The sequence below is a fragment of the Gobio gobio genome (genome assembly GCF_949357685.1).
Source record: "Gobio gobio genome assembly, chromosome: 12".
Classification (NCBI taxonomy): Eukaryota; Metazoa; Chordata; class Actinopteri; order Cypriniformes; family Gobionidae; genus Gobio; species Gobio gobio.
The window spans coordinates 51,655,272-51,678,441 of NC_137105.1; the positions used below are offsets into that span (position 1 = coordinate 51,655,272).

At 36.1% G+C, this 23,170-nt stretch overlaps 1 protein-coding gene across 10 annotated transcripts in view; it reads right to left on the reverse strand.

Annotated features, from left to right (window-relative positions):
- Positions 1–889: 889 nt before the first annotated feature.
- The window catches only part of ptprk (protein tyrosine phosphatase receptor type K), a 238,751-nt gene continuing 216,470 nt past the window's right edge, over positions 890–23,170 (reverse strand). For 9 of the 10 annotated variants that reach the window (XM_079830324.1, XM_079830320.1, XM_079830322.1 and 6 more), the window contains 9 exons: positions 20,106–20,260; positions 16,457–16,592; positions 13,238–13,387; positions 11,695–11,868; positions 8,533–8,664; positions 7,468–7,593; positions 7,198–7,361; positions 5,240–5,375; positions 890–1,973 (listed from right to left, as the gene is read on the reverse strand). In XM_079830324.1, the coding sequence (XP_079686450.1) occupies positions 1,920–1,973; positions 5,240–5,375; positions 7,198–7,361; positions 7,468–7,593; positions 8,533–8,664; positions 11,695–11,868; positions 13,238–13,387; positions 16,457–16,592; positions 20,106–20,260 (1,227 nt within the window). In that variant the 3' untranslated portion in view covers positions 890–1,919. The remainder of the gene's footprint in view (positions 1,974–5,239; positions 5,376–7,197; positions 7,362–7,467; positions 7,594–8,532; positions 8,665–11,694; positions 11,869–13,237; positions 13,388–16,456; positions 16,593–20,105; positions 20,261–23,170) is intronic. The other variant, XR_013817575.1, reaches the window with a different exon arrangement.

Genomic DNA, 23,170 nt, shown 5'->3' on the forward strand with positions numbered 1-23,170 from the left:
AGATACAATCACTGTTGGATTTTACAGTTAAAAAAAACTGGCAGTTGTGGTTGCCAGAATAATCTGTAATAAATAGAGTAAAAATGTAAACATATTTACGGATATTTAAAACTGTAATTTACACAAAAAAAAAAAGTGAATTTACTATGTGATATACAATTTATAAGACACATAATTATTAATATGAAAGATCATCAAATGTAAAATGTCACACACGTTTATGTTTTTTCACTGTAAATTATAAGATGATTTGTTTGGTACATTTAAAATAATTTTATTGTAAAATGACATGAAATGCACACTGTAAAAAATTATTGTGATTTTAACGATAAAATACTGTAAAAATGCTATGGTGAACAGAAAGTTTCCGTACTATATACAGTGAATAACTGTAATAGATCTAACCTTACATTTAATTTAATTTGAAAGTAAAATACCGTTAAATTGACTGTTTTCGGAAGTGAAAAAGAAGTCGTTGTGTAATTTACAGTGAAAAACCGCAAATTGACATTCCCAGAATTCCCTGTGTGATACTTCACATTTGACGTATTTTTTTTTTTTAGAAATTACTGTTTCTTCAGTTTCTTCTAATCAGTTATGAACATTAATGTGGTTCAGATAACATAATACTTTGAGTTTCTATGTATTAAACCAATCTCCTTCATTACATTAACTAAAATTTTGAATTTCAATTAACTAAAATTTTTAAGTTTAAGTTAAACCAACAATAATTTTTTACAGTAATGGAATCAATTAACAGGGTTTTACTTTTACTGTTAAAATGACCATTTATTATTCTAGCTATATTGCAGCAAATGTAATAAAGTTAATACATTATACATTTATTTGATAAATGCAATAAATAAAGCATTAATTCGACACCTTCTTTCACATTTCCTTTTTTTTATTCAAAGTATTTGTACTTTTTGACATCGTATTACAGCCATGAAGCCAACAACTACAGACAAAAAATACATAACTTATTATTTCACATGATGGATTTTTTTGTTGTTGTTGTTGTTACTTAGTTTTCTATAAAAAGTCTGATCAGCATCAATACTGGCTGCAGCTTTCTTCTTAAATTGGCTTTGATCCTAAATACACTAGTGTCTAATACTGTATATATTTTTTAAATGCATACACTTCATTGTTTGCGTGTGTTTTTTTTCTTCCATTTCCAGCACAATACAAATATGAAAACATCAGAAAAAATAGAGCTCTTCTCTTTTCTCCAGAGTCCCTCTTGGAGATCTCCTCAGAAAAATGAACCAAATCACAATCGTTACGTAAAACAAATCACTATAGCACGTAAAAGATTTAAAACGAAAAGCAAAATACAATTGATCAAATACAACAAAAAATAACACTACTTGAATCCGCCTCATACAAAGAGTGTTTGCAGTGGAAATTTAGGCTAAACAGGGAATGATAATGATTGTTTTGAGCTTTCAAAAATGCAAGTAAACAATAAATACAAACAATGTGCTTCATCCCTATAGACATATTTACACAAGTCTTTGGCTTATGGTCATCATCTGCTACCAAAAACGAAAAGAAGAAACGTAATAAGCCAGCCATTAGAGCGAGTGCAGTCTTCTCCCGTTCGCTTTCAACACAATGTCCATCTACACGAGTACAGCTATACATGTTATTCACAGGAACAGTGACGGACACACGCAAATAAAGAGCGCCTTCAGCATGCAACAGCTCGGCCGTAGTGTTTAAAATGGCTGTAAAAAAATAGCATATAAAAAAAAAAAAAAAAAAATGACCTCGACCGGGTGGCCGGCACTTGAATCCCATGAAAGTCAACACGGATGCACAGACATTTACAGGGCACTCCGATTCATTGATGTAAAGAAGCCGAGTGTGTGTGTGTGTGTGCACGTTCAGGCTGGAAACACAGAGACGAGTCTCCATTACGACGTCTCGATGTACTCCAGGGCCAGATCGTAGCAGAAACGGTACTGCTCCTGCAAAGACAAACCCAATCATGAGCTTTACTGGCACGCAACACAACAAAAGGTCCAGATTGTGACAAAGATGAACGCTAATATGAGCTTGACAGAAACACAGGCTCTTTACAGAGGATGTGGTGAGATGTTTGATGCCACAACAGCTTACTATCTTATCTCTCTCTCTCTCAATGCCATTTCCTATTTACTCTTTATTTATTAACATAAAAGCATGGATTTGCAAACAAACAAGAATACAATAAATAGTTCAAAATAAGAATAAAATAGATAAGAATTCTTGGCAACACTTTAGTTTAGGGGTCAAATTCTCAGTTGCTTATTGTCATGCATATTACTATGATATTGGCTGTTTATTAGTTCTTATAAAGCACCATATTCTACATCCCATAATCCTACCCAATACCTAAACTTAACAACTACCTTACTAACTATTAATAAGCAGTACACTGTAAACCCGAATAAGTTGGCAAAACATAAAAAAATTGAGTTAAAATAGCATAGAAAGCATTAAATCTTCCACTCAACATTAATCTTGCACTAAAAAACACTTAATTTTAGCATTTACTCTGCCGTTCGAGTGTCATAGAAATCCCAGCCCAGTTTTGAGTTTTTAAACTTAAGTTATTCTAAATGAAAAGAAACAAGTTCATAAAACTCAAAACGATGAAACAGTTCAGATGACTTAAAATGTGTCCGTTTTGTGAACTCAAAAGAAAAAGAAAGTTCTAAATACTCATAAAAGTTCATTTAATTGAACTCATTTGTTTAATTTAAGTTTACCCTCCTCAAACTGATTCGTTATTTTGAGCGTTAGGGTTTACAGTGGACTTTATTGAGGCAAAGGTCATAGTTAATTGAGAGAATTGGACCATAAACTAAAGCGCGACCGAATTCATTCTCTACATTTTCTAAAAAAAACTTGAGATATGCCATGGGCTTTCATATAAACGATGTTAGGCTTGTATTAGATTATTATTCAGTATTACATGTTTATGTACATTTGTATTTATTGTGTGAAATCTCAGTGTTAAAATGTTCATACACAATGCTAATGTAAATGTAAATCTTGTTTTTTAAGGATGCTGGGATATTCTAACTGGACAGAAGACAAAAATACAATGGGTTAAACTTTATTTTTAAGGTGATATAGTTACTGAAGTGTAGGGTATAACGGGGCTAAAGGCATCTTTGATTGTATTTATTTTTATAGATGCACACAAACTTTCCTCAGCACTTTCCGAAACATCCAATTTTCAAGATGCACGTGGAAATTTGTCTGATCCGTGAAGTGATCGCGGGCGGCAGCGAAAAGATGATTCTAAAATTTGATCTAATATTTGATGTTTTTTTTAAAAAATGTTGTAGATTTAAGTAGCAAATGAGAATCAATAAAATGATTGTTTATATTTTGAGACGAAGGTCTTCTTAATGATTTTCAGTTTTGATCAAGGTAATTAAAGCAACAGTTTTTCAATAACGGACGAAAATGCAAAGTATGGAATTTGGGGTAAAATACATATTTAACATGATCATAAACAGCCACGAACATTTCTTGGGAAAATTTCATTTATTAAGTTGGGTAATCATCATATTTATAATGAACATATTTAAAAATATTATATTAATCATATCAAATAACAAAATATAATGAATTGTTACTACTGTAAATCGATATTAAATTATAATGGGATCTCCTTCAATGCTTTCAGAATCTTTACTTTGTAAAATAATTTAGTTTTTGTATTTTTAAAATATATTTTTATGTTAACATTTTAACGACAGTATATTTATTGAACAAAAATGAATTATTTTATTTTTAAATAGTACAAAGCGATCGCCACCTCATACATTTATACGTTTTTTAAACAAAAAAAAACCCACTTTTATGATTTATTTTCACACAGAATCTGTTGCTCCATCAATGTTCAATACAAACATATGTATTTTCTGCAATTATACACTTTGGGAGTCGTGAAAAGCCAAACAAATGTCTCAAGTTGTGCCTTTAGCCCCATTGTACCCTACTATTAATTAACTTATGTACTTACTATAGGTTTAAAACTAGGGTTTGGATTAGTTTACTGTTGTTACTAGTGTGTGTAACACATGTAACTGTCACCTTAAAATAAAGTGTTTTCTACAGTGATATCCTCTGCGTGATGACACAAAGGCACACACTGGGCCCTATTTTAACGATCTGAAACGCAAGTGTCAAAGCGCGAATCGCAAGTAACTTTGTGGGCGGGTCTCGGCGCTGTTGTTATTTTCCCGGCGGGATAAATGGCTCTTGCGCCCGGCGCAAATCTAAAATGGGTTGGTCTGAAGTAGCTTCATTATTCATAGGTGTGGTTTGGGCGTAACGTGAATAAACCAATCCGAGCGTCATCCAACATTCCCTGTAAAAGCAGGTGCGCAAGTTCCATTATGGATTGCTATTATTATGGCGTATTTACCAGGCGCACGCCAGGAGCGGTTCACAGCCGAGGAGACTGATGTTCTTGTAAGAGCAGTGAAAGACAGAGAAGTGAAGTTGTAATGTTGTACATTATGGTAAAAGTGATTTCACAGTCTTTTTTTTTTTTTTTCAGTCTTTCAGTTTTTTCAGTTTTTCAGTCGATTTTTTTTCCTGGTTCTTGACGGACAAACCAATTTGTCAGATGTCCTTATATATATGTCTTGCCACTATTGGGCAAACAGGTCTTATCCTTAATTATTACAATTAGCCTGAATCATTTGTAAGCTAGATTTATGCCTATTTTTTCACATCTTCGTGGCACACCACAATGATTTCCGTCATCTCATGTGTTAATATTTTTTAGTGTAACAATTTATGATTTGCAAAAATAACTGTTGCATCTGTGTAGATTACATGAGCAAAGTGTATGCGCGTTGTGCACGCTATACATTATGGTCAAGCATGCGCCCTTAAAATAGCATAATGAACAACGCACAACGCGCCACTGACTTTAGACTAGGTTTTTTCTGGTCAGTGGTGCAATTGTTTAATGGAACAGCAAAATAGCACCAGGGATTGTTTGCGCCGGAACACGCCTCCTTTTTTGCGCTGAACCGCCCAGGGAGCGCAAGTTCATTCACTAGTTTAGCGACGTGCTTCTGTGGAGGGAAAAGCGCGCTTTGCGCCGGTGCAAAATAGGAATGACACATGCGTCGGTGTACAAAGTCAATTGCGCTGGGTGCAAGATAGGGCCCACTGAGTGTTAATGTGAGTGTACTGTATACTGTACGAGAGCTGCGGATCATACCGGGCTGTCCACCATATTGGGCTTGCTGTTCCGCAGACTCTTCACAGCATGAAAGACGTCAACAACATTCTGCCGCTTTATCATTTCACACACAATACTGATGGCACAGAACATCCCACTGCGGCCGCCTCCGTTCCTGCACACACACAAATGACAAATGAGAAACGTGTGTGTGTTTTCCCATACTTCACCACTGTACATCACATACATGCTATAAGACGGATTTTTGACCACTTGGCTTTTAAGAAAAAAATCTCTACACTGTAAAAGTTGCTGCCTTACATTTGAAAGTACAATCAACTTGAATGTTTAAGTGATTTCGACTTAAATTATGTTAAACTAACTTAAAAATGAGTTGAATCTTGTTTTACTTAAAGTCTTATTTTGATGAGATAAAGCATCATTTTAATAGAAGAGATTTTCCTGTTTACTGGGGTTTCCCTTGTGAACATGAAGTGAGCTTCATTGTATTTAATGTGCACTTGTGTACTTCAAGTCATGACTGTACATTTACAAAAACTATACTTGCTGATAATATTATACCAATTAAATAAAAGGCCACTTAAGTGCACTTAAAGAGAGACACTCTCATGACTGTTTCTTGACATCTTTTAAAAAGTGCTTTTAAAATTAAATCATGTCAAATTAAAGTTTTACTTAAATCATTTCGTTTTTAATAATCTTTTGTCGTGCTTTAAAGAAGTGCACTTATTTTGATGTGTCGACTTACATACTAAAGCGCATGTACTTATAATTTTAACTGTAATGTGTGATTTGATATTACATTTAAAGGTAATATATTTTAAATCTTTACAAATTACAAATATATCAAAGTTTCAGTAACACTTTATTTTAGGGTTAATTCTCACTAACTAGTTGCTTATTATCATGCATATTAATAGGATTTTGTCTGTTTATTAGCACTTATAAAGCACATATTAATGTCTTATTCTGCATGATCATATTCTACATTATTAATATAAACTTAACAACTACTTCACTAACTATTAATAAGCAGTAAAGTCATAGTTAATCGTGAATGTGCTCCCCATATTAAAGTGTCACCAAAGTTTCCATAGATATTATATTAAAGTATATTTTAGTTACATAAATGCAAGACTTGAAATTGCATATAAAGATGTGCTTACATAAGTTGGTCAATAAAGCACTCTAAACTTCAGCTAATTACATTTATTAAATTTTGAAAATATTATATTTTAATATAATTAATATAACAGGCCCCGCAAATTTAATTTGAGTTAACAAGTGTCTGGAAACATTTAACATTTAATTCACAATCAAGCATATTCTTGCATAAGTATGTTATTTCTGTAATAAGTGCTCTTTTAAAAGGTATGCTAAAAATGTACGTCCTTACACTGTAAAATTCAACAGTGATTCTAACTAACACTTTTGAGTTAGCTTTACTTAATGTCTTAACCTAATTGTAAAAATCTAGTACTATTAACATACTATGCCTTATTTACCCAAGTTAAGATGAATTGATTGGTTTGAGTGTCATTTTGTCAAGCCAAAAAACTATTATGGACCATTATGGAGATCAGTGTTTCATTTGGTTGGGCATATTATTGTAATTCTCTTCCTATTGAGGCAGTGATATATAGCTATACTAACTAAGCATTTGTTCTTTGAAAGATTGAAATGTGCTTCTTAAGTAAAAGTGACTTGACGTGTGAAATACCACAGTCTGCTCTTTATCGGATGTTTTTGCAGGTAAATCTGATATCAGTGTGCGCAGTGTGAGAGCGGAGATTCATTCACAGACAACAGACTGACAGGAAATACTAGTACAAGATATTAGTAGAAATTATGAGTAGACTTTCTGTCTGTTCACAGGCAATACTACTTCAAACGGAATACGTGATTTTAGCTTAATTGATGCCATAAACTTCACAAACTGATATGTGCTCGTGTTTTGATTGTTCATCTGTACTCACAGGCAGTGTATAATAGTCCGTCCATCGCCTTCCTCACACTCCTCCTGCCATTTGTCCACCTGGAGGATCAGTTTGAGGAACGAGCGCTTGGAGGCGGGGACTTCCCTATGCCCCGCCCACCCCAGGTACTGGAACTGACGGACCATCAGATAACCTTCCTGAGGCTTAGGACACACAAACACACACACACGTCAATATAATGGCTTCTAACCAAGACAGATGTACGGCTTTGTTGCTAAAGTATTTAAGTAAGATGTGTGAAAAACTCACTCTGGTCAGGTTGCATATCCTGAAAAGCCGACTAATGACGTCGCAGTCCATCGAGCAGGATATGCAGTCCACCTGTACAGGGCCGTATCTCAGCATTCCCTCCTCAGGCCAGTATTGAGGACAACCCTGCACACACACATTACACTCTCATCAAACACAGTAGCCTATTATGCCCTTGTTCAAAGTCTTGATGTTGTTTCTGGCTCTACTAGAGCAGGTTTTCCTGCTTGAATATTTTCCTTATATTCTCCATTGTTGCGGCTCCTCTCTTCCCAGTCTGTCAGTTATGCTCTGTTTAGTTCCTGTGTCTATGAAGCCCCTCACTCTGAAAAGCACAGTGTGCTCTGATTGGTCGGTTGGAACAGTGTCTTGTGGTTGGTGTTTGGGAAATGTCCCGACCCTTACCATAACCGCCAGTTTCAACACACGACTAACTAACTCAACCAGGCCCCGCCCCTTTATTGTGCAAATTAATTATTATAATGAGGAATATTCTGATGTGTTCGTTCCCGGAAGAAAACTCAAGACTAAGGGCACGTTTCATGACAATGATGTACTAAAAAGGAAATGTTTTTGGTTTGCATTTATCGGAACAAGATATCACCGCAAAAACGACTAAAAACGCTGCATTCTGCTGTCAGGCCAGTAGGTGGCGATGTCACAGCGTTAAAAAAAAAACACTACACGCCTATAGACTGAACATGTTTTCAGTCCGCTTTCACAAATTCACGTTTTTGTAGTTTTTGTAGACAATAACGGTATCATTTTCAAAAACGTTCAAAAGTTGCAATTTTCAGGCCCCCAAAATGGTGGTGTTTTCGTGTAAATAAACGGCCAAAACACATGTTGAAAATGGTGTCCTGTAAAATGGAGGCGTTTCAGGAGTTCACTGACACTGATATCGAGGATAACTCCCGCCGGAGGGACTTTGGGAACTTTTTTCACGCTCAAACAGCAACATTACGCACTAAAGAAACATGAAATTATGTAAAAAAGAAGCATAACAGGTCCTCTTTAAATGAACATTGCACATGCAACATTTTAGCACTTGAGCTTGAATCTCACCTGAGCCAAATCGATCTCGTTCAGCATGACGATGGAGGTGCATCCATAGTCGTACACCAGCCTCCAGAAGTCCTTGACGGTGTTGGGTAGCGGATGCTGGGTCACGATGAATGCGGCCGGCTGCCTGTAGCTCTGCACGACATACAACACAATGTACTTCCTGCCAACACTCTGCTTCGTGACACTTACGCACAACCAAGACAAAGACGGATCTGTTTTCAGGATGGCCGACGTGTGAATGTGTATGATCATGCAAGGACCACAGTGAGCGTTCGGACATGAGAGAATGATGTAAACGTGTGTGTGTGTGTGTGTGTGTCAGTGTGATGTCTCTGTCAGCGATTAAATGCATTCATTTTTCTTTGCATGCTGTGGCAAACCCAATCTAGAGAGGTTGAATGGAAAGTGCTGACATACCACTAAAGCCACGAAACAAATCCAGTCTAACAGAGGCAGAACTGAATCAGAAATTACCTGGTATTCTTCTGACGGCTTGGTTAAAAAAAGTCCAAGAGTTTGTGAAGCGTACGAGGAAGCGATTTAAAATTACCGTCTAAAAGCACAACTTTTTGAGCTCAGCTGTCAAACTACCCAGACGGATAACATAGTGTCAGCCCAGATCCAGATGTGGGCCGACACTATGTTACTGTCTGGACACCATCTCCCAGGGTCAAAGGTCATCGGCTGTGACGGCGCCACTGAATGAAGATGTCGGTCTCAGATGTACGCTGTGCACATTGCTCTACATTAAACAGCCAGAGCTGATTCAATACTTATGCGAACAGCCGTGACACATGAACCTCTAGGAGATGGATGCACTGCCGCTCAGCACACCAGTCTAAATACTGAACAAATGCATTCTCAGATCACAAACTCGCCCTCATGTCACTCCAAACCTGACTTTCTTTCTTCCGTGGAAGACAAACGGAGAGATTCTGCAGAATCTGTGGGCAGCATGTGATGAAATCATGCAGTGACTCTCAAAACTCACACGACTGCTCTCGAGTCTCATTTGTGCTCGTGTTCAATTCAAACATGTCGCCTTGAGGTGGAAAGTGAGAACGAGTGTGTGTGTGGTATGGACTACTTTTGTTGTATGGAGTAAACACTGTGCTAAACGTCTCCATTTGTGTTCCACAGAAAGAAAGAAAGAAAACATCCAGGCCTGAAATGACTTGAGGGTGAGAAATGATGACAGAACCACAGTAAATTCCCCCGGTGTTGAATTAACAGTGCTCTGCGTTTATATGGGAACCACCGGTAGGGTGTTAAAGTGACACTGAAGCAGTGTTAGAGTTAATTAGATACTTAAGTGATGAGTGTTTGATTATTGAAGACACCTGATGAGAACGAGCAGAATCACTGAAGGACAGAGAAAACAAGAACTGAACTGACTTCAGCCATAGCTTTAGATGTGAAAATACATTAAATCTCTCTTATTACAAACCAGACTGACTTTATTTGTCATTCGTCTACAGCCCTTATTGAGAATTAACAGAGGTTTAGATGTTGACGTTTTATTGAAAATGCTTGGTCGCCATTATGGGGATCAGTGTTTCATTTAGTCGGACAGTTTTGTTAAATCAGTTTGTGGTTTTTGTAACAGTGTTAACAAAACACAATTTGTTACAAGGAAGCCATAAACAAAATTGATCCGGTGATATAGTTATCATTATAAAGAAAAAAATATTGACTAAACTCATCTCTGACAAAAACTGGTGATGTGTTAATAGATTTTCACCATAAATACTTTCTTGCCACAGATCAGTCATCTATAATTTTGATTTTTAAATATGTTTTGGGGGGAAAATTGACAGACACAGACTGTCAAAAATCAGCATATGAATCTCAACAATGGTGACATGCTTAATGCATGCTGGGAGTCATGAGTGTTTTACTATGGTGGATCCCAGCATGCATTGCGGCATGAAGCATGCAACCATTGTTGAGATTCTGATTTTTGATGTCTGTGTGTGTGTCTAAAGGTTGTTTTGTTTCTCACAATGTATTTAAAAATCTAAATTCAGAATATTTGATCTCTGGCAAGAAAGGATTGCTGGTGAAAATCTACTAATAAGTAACCCATTTTTCTTTATGATGATCACCTGACCATCTTTGTTTATGGTTTCTTTTGAAGAACTGTAGACAAATGACAGGAATAAAGTCAAACAGGTTTGTAATAAGAGAGATTTAATGTCTTTTCAGTTGATTTCATCTATAGCTGTAGTTCTTGTGTTTCTCTGTCCTTCAGTGATTCTGCTCGTTATCATCAGGTGTCTTCAATAATCAAACACTCATGACTCAATGAATCACTTAAGTATCTAATTAACTCTAACACTGCTTCAGTGTTACTTTAACACCCTACCGGTGGTTCCCATTTGAACACCGAGCGCTGTTAATTCAACACCGGGGGAATTTACTGTGCAGAATTTGAGTCAACTTGTCCTTTAATAAATGACAAAATCAAAGCAAGAGATTCACAGTTTACACTTACCTCGCCCTTTCCAATAAGGTCACCAAAATAGTTTGGACTATTGTTTTTGGAAACCCAAATGGAGGAAAGTTTAATTTAGGATCCCATACAGCCATCAAGAAGAATTCATTAATTATGCTACCAAAAAAAAGAAGCTAATTGAAAGCTTTATTAATTCAAGACAAATAATCGTAACCCTAACCCAACTGGAATAGGTTTTAAAGTGGCTCACGCTAACATCTTGCCACCTGGATTTGTCTCTAGCTTTCTGTAGCTCCGTTCCAAAATCCAATGAGCGATTTCGCTACTATCTACACTGGCCGCTGAAATCCAAAACTCGCAAATGACTGATCCAGACGCAACAAAACATGAGAAGCGATCAAGTAACTCGACTGAGTTCGATGTTAGCATGTTGCAAATCCACAGCACAAATACTGGGGTGAAATAATTCATTTTAATTATGCTGAGCTGTTATGAATGCATTTTTAGGTACTAAAGGAAACCTCATCCAGCATTTTTTCTCACTGAAATGAGCAATGTTGACTAAAACTAGGTATCTTAGAAGGCGGCAAACGTTTCTTTTGGTTGACTCACTAGGTTTTGGAACAGAGCGTGTGTCTAACATAAAGGAGACGAGGAAAAAGAGAGACAGCGAGGTCTCTAGAAGACGAAACGGAAGAAATACTTACATCCATGAGCGCTGCGTTGATGTAATTACTGCTCTCGCCGTCGATGGTGATGAGGAAGGGCAGGCAGCGGTCGGGCGGGAGGTTGTCCATGAAACGGTTCTTGTCGTGATTTCGAGGGAGGAGTGCAATGCTGCAATCTTCAGGCTGAGGCTGAGGGGTCACTGAGTTCAGCGTCTGGACAGGACACATCACAATCAAAAGCCTGGACAATTGCAGGTGAGGCCAATTCGGCTGAGAACGGAAGCCAGAGCTTTTGTTGTTAAAGTCAAAGGCCGTGTGTCCAATCAAACTCTATGGGATTGATGGCTGACATCATCATCAGATTGCTTATACGCAGTAGAAATGAATTTAAATGGGAATGCAAAAAGGTGTCAATCGAAACATGACTGAAAAATAATTATTTATTTGGTTGAACTAAGAAAATAAGCCAAACTAGGTGAATTGAACATGACCTATGGTATTGGATACTTAAAAAGGTAAGTTTATGTCACTTTCGTAAAGTAATTACAACTAAATCTATCAAGTTGAAAAATACTTAATATTCTAAGTGAATACATCTAAACTGAGTCAGTGGAAATTGTTAACTCAAAAAGTTAAGTTGAGTGAACTTTGGTACCGAAAACTTAAAGCAAGTTCAACTTACATTCATAAATGTATTCCTACTAAACTTTAAAAGTTCAAATATATACATTTGTCAAGCTTTAAATACTTAATATCAGTGGAAATTCAGTGGAGTCAGTGGAAATTAAGTTAAGTTGAGTGAACAAAAAACATTTTAAAGTGAATTTTTGCACTGAAAGTTATTCCAACTAAACTTTATAAGCTCAAATAGCTTAGAATATTAAGTATTTTGCAACTTAAAATATTAAGTATGTTTAACTTGACAAATTTTAAGTAAACATTAAGTAATCTAAGATATTCTAATTAAACTTTATAAGCTCAAATAACTTAAAATTCAAAGTAAACATGATATTTTCAGTAAGTTGAAAAATACCTATTCTATATAAGCTCAAACAACTTAAAATTTGTCAAGTTAAAAATACTAAATATTCTAATACAACTAAACTGAGTCAGTGGTAATTACATTTTTTTAATATTATACTTATTATTTTATGTTCAGAAAGTTATTCTAATTAAACTTTATAAGCTCAAATAACTTACAATTTGTAAACTTAAAAATACTTAATATTTTAATACAAATAAACTAATAAATTAATAACTCAAAAAGTTTGAGCGAGTGAGTTGAGTGAACATGGTACCAAAAATGTTAAACTTTAATAAGCTCAAATAACTTAAAATGTGTCAAGTTAAAAAAAAACTAATATTTCAAGTAAATAGAACTTAACTCGGTCAATGAAAAAAGATAACTCATGGAGTTAAGTTGAGTCAACACAATTGTATATATAAATAATATTGCTTATTTTTGTATGAATGTTGGTAGTGTGTTGGGTGTCCACTTGATGTTGAATGTAAAATCCGGGTCCTGAAGTAAAGCCAGTACAGAATCCCTGCCATAAATAACACAAAAAGCATTTTTCTGTACCTGGAACTCGTCTTTGAGGTGAGAGGAATTGCTCTGAGAATCGATGCGGATCATGTCGTAGTATGCGGCTTTGAACTCGCACACAGGGATCGCCGTCTCGCCACACAAACACGCCTCCAGGATGGCATCGTGGATGAAGATGTACTGCTCCTGAGAGCCAGAGGGAAACCAAGGTTTGTGTGTCATCTATGCATGTACAGCAGTGACCAAAAGAGATGACCGGAGCGGAGATTTGCTTTTAATGACCCTACAGGATCGACTGAACCATCAAAATATGAGGAAAATATTCTGGCAACACTTAAATTTAGGGTCCAATTCTCAGTTGCTTATTATCATGCATATTACTAGGACATTGTCTGTTTATTAGTACTTATAAAGCACATATTAATGCCTAATTCTGTATGATCATATTCTACATCATTAATATAAACTTAACAACTACCTTACTGATTATTAATAAGCAGTAAATTAGGAGTTTATTGAGGCAGAAGTCGTAGTTAATAGTGAGAATTGGACTCTAATCTAAAGAGTGACCGATATTATATTTATATATATATGAATATATATATATGAATATATTCATATATATATATATAATATATATATATATATTGTTCTCCCACTTAGAAATCATGGAGGGGTCTGAAATTGTCATCGTAGGTGCATGTCCACTGTGAGAGACAAAATCTAAAAAAGAATATCCAGAAATCACAATGTATGATTTTTAAACTATTTATTTGTATGATACAGCTGCAAATAAGTATTTGAACACCTGTCTATCAGCTAGAGTTCTGACCCTCAAAGACCTGTTAGTCTGCCTTTAAAATGTCCACCTCCACTCCATTTATTTTCCTAAATTAGATGCACCTGTTTGAGGTTGTCAGCTGCATAAAGACACCTGTCCACCCCATACAATCAGTAAGAGTCCAACTACTAACATGGCCAAGACCAAAGAGCTGTCCAAAGACACTAGAGACAAATTTTTACACCTCCACAAGGCTGGAAAGGGCTACAGGGAAATTGCCAAGCAGCTTGGTGAAAAAAGCTCCACTGTTGGAGCAATCATTAGAAAATGGAAGAAGCTAAACATGACTGTCAATCTCCCTCGGACTGGAGCTCCATGCAAGATCTCACCTCGTGGGGTCTCAATGATCCTAAGAAAGGTGAGAAATCAGCCCAGAACTACACAGGAGGAGCTGGTCAAAGAGCTGAAAAGAGCTGGGACCACCGTTTCCAAGGTTACTGTTGGTAATACACTAAGACGTCATGGTTTGAAATCATGCATGGCACGGAAGGTTCCCCTGCTTAAACCAGCACATGTCCAGGCCCGTCTTAAGTTTGCCAATGACCATTTGGATGATCCAGAGGAGTCATGGGAGAAAGTCATGTGGTCAGATGAGACCAAAATAGAACTTTTTGGTCATAATTCCACTAAACGTGTTTGGAGGAAGAAGAATGATGAGTACCATCCCAAGAACACCATCCCTACTGTGAAGCATGGGGGGGGCAGCATCATGCTGTGGGGGTGTTTTTCTGTACATGGGACAGGGCGACTGCACTGTATTAAGGAGAGGATGACCGGGGCCATGTATTGCCAGATTTTGGGGAACAACCTCCTGGGTCGAGGCTGGGTCTTCCAACATGACAATGACCCGAAGCACAGCCAGGATAACCAAGGAGTGGCTCTGTAAGAAGCAGATCAAGGTTCTGGCGTGGCCTAGCCAGTCTCCAGACCTAAACCCAATAGAGAATCTGTGGAGGAGCTCAAACTCTGTGTTTCTCAGCGACAGGCCAGAAACCTGACTGATCTAGAGAAGATCTGTGTGGAGGAGTGGGCCAAAATCCCTCCTGCAGTGCAAACCTGCTAAAAAACTACAGGAAACGTTTGACCTCTGTAACTGCAAACAAAGGCTACTGTACCAAACATTAACATTGATTTTCTCAGGTGTTCAAATACTTATTTGCAGCTGTTTCATACAAATAAATAGTTAAAAAATCATACATTGTGATTTCTGGATTTTTTTTTGTGATTTTGTCTCTCACAGTGGACATGCACCTACGATGACAATTTCAGACCCCTCCATGATTTCTAAGTGGGAGAACTAGCAAAATAGCAGGGTGTTCAAATACTTATTTTCCTCACTGTATATATATGTTAAATATGAGGGAAGAATAAAACAAGGTATTTATTTGATGAAATTACTTGGCAAAAAAGGCTATAGCTACAGGTTATATTTTTCTATGCAAATAAATAAAGCATAGAAAAACAAAAAGCATACATTGACTACAACATAATAACTTATTAATATTTTGTTGGTTCTCTGGTTTTTGCATGTGTTCATAATTTCTTTGTATGACAGCCTGGCCAAAGATTATGTCTCACAATATGTCATTTTTCAAAACTCCAAGGACAACTACATATGATTACATAATCTTTAAATAAATCAATGATAATATTTAAATAAAGGGTGAAGATGTAGATTTTCCAAGACTGGACATTACTTTTGGCACTTTTTGAATTTTAGCACAACAACCATAATGGTTTGATGTAGAAGTTGGAGTAACATGTGAGTCCCACTATACACTTGTATAAAGCAATTAAACGATACCTCAAAAATACTGTGCTTAAAGCCTTTATATATACTGCATTATGACAGTGTTTTTTATGCATTAATTATGCTTTGCAATGCACCTTATAATGCACAATGAATAATTGTAACCACAGTTATAACACAAACAGATGTAACGAGGAATCTGCAAATATTACTGCGCACTTTAACTTTGGTTACAATTATACAAAGATATGATGCATTATATAACATACATTATGAGTACCTTTATAATACAGGCTAGGTAAAGTGTTACCAATACCTCTCTTAAAATGTGTTTAATAGAGTTAGAACTACACACAGCATCATCCCACACTATGAAATGCATCATGACACCATGAATGACTGCTTTTTCTTTTTCTTTTTCAGTAAATCCTGCAGAAATGCAACAGTGGCCCTTAGTGGTCAAGACTGAGGTTTCATTCTTCTCTCTGCTTTCTAGAGGCCAGTAAATCTGGTTCAGGTACTCAAACAGACGCTAATTCAAACCTTTTAGCTTACAGGGAAGGTTTACCAAGAAAGTTGTATTTAATTATATCAAATGTGATAACTAGTGGCGTCTAGTGGGGTAGATAACAGAGGACCGCTTGTGTTTGGGAAGGCGTCATACCTCAGTCTGAACCATGTTGATTCGTCTGGAGCGCAGAGCTTTGACGCAGTTATAGATGTCCACCACCCCCTCTCTCTCGGCCATGTCCAGCATGATGTCAATCACGATGTAACATCCTGTCCGCCCGGCTCCCGCACTGACACAGACAGAACAGAGGAGACAACCATCAGCAGAGAGACTGAGCAAGGGTGTCAACATCAGAGCCGTTAAAACTAGAGTCTGGCACAGCGCTTTTATAATGCAATACAATGATACGCATACAAACCCTCATAAATATGAAATACACTGTTGCAATGTAGGTTATTCGATTAGACCTACTTCATTTTCTTTGTGAAATATCAACCATTTGAACTACATATATTTCGTGGAATAATCGATAACGGTTATTTAGATTGTAGTAGTGCTGTTACCAAAATACCAGGAACAATGTCACAATTCTTACGATACAACAGCAAAAACTATTGGAACACACACTCTTAATGTTTTACTATTTAAAATTAAAAATGACAAAAAAAAACTATTCTAGAAATATATCTATAAAGACTCATAAAGAACTAAACTGCATGAAAAGAACAGTTATAGTTACATTTATAGTCGTGCATTTGCTTTTTCAATATGCATGCTCATAATCCATTATAAGTATTAATTAGTCAGTCATATGATTCCATGAATGCTCATTTTGATTTGTTCTCCTCAGCTTATAGCAGACTGAAATGATGATTTAAAAAATAATGTTGCAGTGTTTTGCTAGTATGCAACATTAAAATGAGTTTGTATTAATGATTTCTGTTTTTTTTCTTCATTATTTAATCACAGGAATCAATGTTAATTACTTACATTCACAAATAAACAACTAAAAATGAGCACTTCCTCATGATTCTTAACATTTGCTTTATTAAGTCCTGTGTTTTCACTAAAAGCCATCAATGATGCGTTCATAGAGGTTAGGAACTTTATTATAACTCACAATGAGTATTCATAAGAACACAACACGGCTATTAATAACAATATGTTCACTTATTTGACAGGAATCTGAATGAATAAAAAGCCATTGTAACTATAATATAATAACATTATAGCAATGGAGGCCACATCTTTATAAATACATTCATAAAACCCTGATGATCAATGTATAATGGATTATGAGCGTTGAAAAAGCAAATGCATAACTTATAAGCAATTATAAAATGATATAAATGTAACTATACCTGTTCTTATAATGCAGTTTAGGTCATAATGAGTCAAATTACTTATAAATAAGTATTAATGGAGCTATAATTGATTATAAGCATGGGCTTCATAGAAAGTGTTACCAATAACAATATAAAATAATGAGAAAATCACATGTTAGTTCATTATTAATGCAAATAATGATTATAAGTATAAACTCTTACTTACAATGGCTCTGCACTAGAACTCGCACTGAGCGATGTCTGTGATATATCAGTGTAAATAGAAACCTGTGACGCTGTGTGTATATGTGTGTGTGTGTGTGTGTGTGTGTAAAATCAGGCTGCCGTCCACACATTTGTACAATTTCAGTATCGAATACGCCACAGCACTGTTGCTAAAACAAGCTAGATGTGGAAGTCTGCTTGAAACCCTTCAGACTTCTGCAGTTTGACTGAATAAAAGAACAAAGACGGCAGCAATCAAAGAACCAGTTGAAAGGAACAGAAAGCTGCATCATGGGATTGTTGCACGCAGCAATGCAGATCAGACCACATCCTGTTCTTGGGGCTCGAGCGGCAGGCACCGTGGTAATGTAAAATGGTAAATGGTTTTGGGCCCATTTATCACATCTGGCAGAAACAAAGAACACAAAGAGCCGGCGGAGCCGCTGTCACGCTGGCCAACAGCGTCAGATGTGGACGCTGGCAGACGTGTGTGTGTGTGTGTGTGTGTGTGAGCGGGGCAAAGTAACAGAACCGACCACAAGACCCCTCGCAGGTATGCTGATGAGCTGTGGTACGGACAGGAAGTGATGGCATTAACCTGTGACAATGCATTCATGCTTTATTCATTTTGCTTCTATTCACTTGCATGGCTGGTCCGGACCTCTGTATTTTTCGAGGTGTATATAATATATGTTGTGGAAAAATGGACTAATTAACACTACTTTAGCGGAGCGAGGATAATGCCAGCACCAGGATCTTCTCATCTGAGCCGTCATTGGTCTGTCACCGATCGTTAATGTCACAATATTTGAGATGACCGATCACATCAAAGTAGGCGGGCTTTATGTTCACAGAAGCTGCTGAGCGAGAACAACATTTAAGTATCTAAACTAAAAAAATAATAATGTAACAAAATTAATCATGCAAACTAGTCAATTGTCTAATTTCACCATTTTGAATAACCCATTTAAGCCCACCGGCAACTATAGTTGCTGCAGTGTATAGTTGTCATTTTCCTTTTGTAAGTATTTTTCTAGATGTTTTATATCTCAATGACACGCAAGAAAACAACCAAATAAAGGATTGCAAGAGAAAATAAAGGTATTAACTTCCTTCCTGTCACATGAGACTGCCACTTCCTACCCCTACTTCCAGGAAGCATAACGAAGGCAAACCCTCCCAAACAAAGGTTATTTTCATGTTACTAATAAGTATTTTTTTTTTATATATATACATCTACATAATCGTGATGGTCTCTAGAATCATCCAAACAAAACAATTCTTACAACAGATCTATAGTTTTTTGTACACTTAGTTATATCTATAGTTGCCGGTGGGCAAATGCCTCGTAAGTACATATAATGAGGAAATGGGGTAAACTGTGTTAACAGGTTCATAAATCAAGATTTTTGGCCTTTAGTGCTTTTTGCTTTCATAATATCCCACCTAAAACATTAACCCTTTAACTGACATCTCTACTGTACAGTAGACCTTAATTCGATAGGGAAAAATATCATATTTTATGATATTATGTCTTCTAAGGGCCAAAATATTGAGGACCCTTCATCCAGTTTGGATGCGTTTCATTCTAATCGGTCAAGGACCCGAATTCTCTTTATGACTAGTAGCTTATGATTCCATTATAATGTGGAAATTCAGACAAATAATGATTTTACATTTACATTATTATATGAAATCCCCTACTACAGTCAGCCTTTGAATACTATGGGACTATTATTTATTTATTTTTATTATATAGATATAATTTTTTTCGTCATTATATTAATTTAACTTTTTGAACTTAATGGCTGCACTTTGTCCTGCATGTTCCACCACTTTCAGACAAATGTATTTGTTGTTTGTTGTGTTTTCATATAGATTATAAGATAGATGCAGCTTTTTTGAGTTTGCATCGAATGTTCTTCGACTTTTATACACAATACATTTGTTTATGAATAAAGATTGATCTGTTGAAAGCAGTTATTTTGAGTTAGATGCCAAATGTTCGCATCCTAGTCAAATTTGACATTGAAGGGATGCATACGACATATTTGCGATTCAACAAATCCACATTCAAATACGATTTTCAAGAAGAAAAACTAAAACCTGGGGAAACATGTTCACATAGGACACTATTAACATGACTATATGCATGAAACCATTCAGAAAAATGTGGGCACAAATGGGTTAAGAAAGGACATTGACGAAGCCGACTTCATCCGCTTTACAGCACAAAGGCTGAGCGTCAGTACCTGCAGTGGACGACGATGGGCCCTGCGGTGGGGGGGTTGGACATCTTGACCCGGCGGATGAACGACAGCAGTCCTGTGGCGTGGTATGGCACTCCGTGATCGGGCCAGCCAGTGAAATGGAACTGCTTCACCTCCCGCACCTCATTAAAACCCCTCTGTGAAATCAGGGAAAACACATAATGATCATAAAGTTCATTTAACGCAATTCCACCGGCCCCAAAAAGCATCTGGACACTTCAGTCACACTAATGGAGATATATGTGACCCTGGAGCTCAACACCGGTCCTGCGTCTCACAGGTCTAAGGACTTCATTTGGACAACTTTAAAGGAGATTTTCTCCCTCAGATTCCAGATTTTCAAATAGTTCAGCCAAATATTATCATATCCTAACAAACCACACATCAATGGAAAGATCATTTATTCAGCTTTCAGATGACGTACAACTCTCAATTTCAAAAAATGTTCCCTTATGACTGGTTTTGTGGTCCAGGGTCACATATATCAAGGCAAGTGTACAGTAAGATGCACAAGCAAAGCATTTCTGTAAAAACAACAGATGTTGTGCAAGTTGCTAAAGTCACTAAAGTATTGTGACGCACATTCAAGTGTAACGGATTGTCGGAAAATAAAAATTGTAGGGTGGGGACTTGGTTCTTTGCATGCTGATTGGATGGTGAGGTGTGGGCGTGGCTCTCAATGCAGATGAGCGTGAGTTTGCAGGGGCGGAGTTTAACCCTCTGGTACTGTTCATGTGTCGCTCAAAAATTACCAAATGTTCTTTTCTTTAGTTTAATGAAATGATTTTACTATATTTTAGTTTATTTAATGTTTTGTATTTTCAGGGGATTTTATGGTACTAAATTATATTTATGCTGTAGTTATAAGCCTTTTATTCACTTTTTGAACATGGACCTAAAAATGTATTTTCCAACATAAAACTTTTTTAGAGCACAGACTGAAGTTTGGTCTATTTTTAAAGACGACACTTGAAGTGAAAAAAGTTAAAAAAAAAGTTAAAAAAAAAGTAAAAGTAAAAATGTAATCGGTCAAATCGATTAATTAAGATTAATAACACTGGAGTTAAAAAAATTATATTGTAATAAACAGATGCTGCGTTAATTGTAAAATATTTGTAACACGTTAAACTGAAAAAATGTATCAAACGCGTTAGAGCGATTATTTTGACAGAACTAAACATTTTACATTTATTAGTATAAAAAAAATCACAAAAATATTATATTTAAATATTAATTATATATTTTCCAAAACACGTTAACCCTAAAACCGTGAGAAAATCAAAGCCATAAATCTAAACGAGTTGTTTTCCAGAGGTTGAGGTTGATATCTCAAAAAATGAGCTTTCAGTCAGATTGTTTTTGGGTGCAATACCAAACGCTCCCACTAGGTGAAATTCGCCTCTTATTCATTTCCAATGCGCTCATATTTGGCCGCCAACAATACAAGAGTGACTTTTTTTCCAGAACCATTTAACCTTTTCGAATCACGTAGTACATGATTACTTTTTATATGTTCACACTGCAAGGGCCAAAATCTTAACAAGTTTCGATGAAGTAAAAAATTCTTACATTAAAATTTTTGGGTCAAAAATGACTGAACAGCACCAGAGGGGTAAACACACTAAATGATTATCACCAGAGAGAAGACTAGACAGTTACAACAGAATTATTAAGAGTAGGGTGAAACGATTAGTCGACATTGTCGACAATAAAAATTTGCAGACAAATGTCTTTGTTGTCGAGCAGTCGTTTGATCTCATGTGACCTTACAAAAGTTGCGGTAGAAGAAAACACAGCGCAAATGACGGAGTGCAAACTAATCTGAACTAGCAAGATGTGGGAAATTTTCACAAAACTTCAAACTAAGGCTGCGTCTCAATCAGCTCTGGTTCAGTGGTCAGGGCACTGATCAGGGATCAGCCCATTGACTCGTGTCCTGACCTCTGAACCAGAGCTGATCGAGACGTGCAAGGCCAAACTTTTCACGGGAGCTCAACGTGCATGTTGAGCACTTAAAGAGGAAACAACTAACTAACTAGCGGTACATCTCTCTATTAGAGAATGCAATGCTACTAATAATTGTAATAATATTAACTATAATAATATAATTACAGTAATGTGATGATTTATTTAGCATAGAATAAAGTTTGATCGAGCTTGGAGTCAGGACTGTTTTTATTATTATAACACTATCTTTTCACTTTTTGTATTTTGTTCCATACAAAAGGCGATGTTAGGAAGAATATCATGTCAGTTAGTTTTTCATCTTGTTAATTAGAAGGTGAAGGAGAATCTGTCAGCTCAATTGTCATGTAAGAGATTATTGTCATTTTGTCTGCAATGTCATTTGCAGATTCATATTTGTAGCATTCTTTGTGTCCTGAAGTAAATGTCCTCTTTTTCTGTTTCAGTTCTAAGAAAAGCAGTGCGCCTGTTATTGTTTTACAGATGAAGCTCTTAATTCTGCTGCCAAGAGATGTTCATTCAAACATCTATTTTTTTTGTCTGTAATACAGCTAATTTATGTTTATTATTATTTATTTTTTCAATTGAAAGAGAAGAAAATATTTAAACAACGCTTAGAGAGCATTTGTGTGTGATTTGAGTTCTGAGAACTTGGCTCAAAGTTCATTAAAACAACCATTTCAAAAGCTGCAGTGATTTTATTATATACTGTATTATAGTTAGAAGATGTATAACTCAATGTTTTAACTAATTAAAAAAGCTGAATAATCGCTCAAAACTTACTGATTAGTCGTCGATGGTTCAATGAATTAGTCGATTAATCGTTCTAATAATCGTTAGATTAATCGATTATTAAAATAAATAATTAAGAGCCACAATTTTATTTACGAAAGTGACAATATGCACAAATCAATTGTTCACATTTCATGTCCACTTTCATGTGATTCTGTACAAATCACCAGCTGATCAAAACACACCGAGATGTCATGATGTAGAGAAACATCCAACAGCATCTGACACACACACACACACACACACACACACACACACACACACACACACACACACACACACACACACAC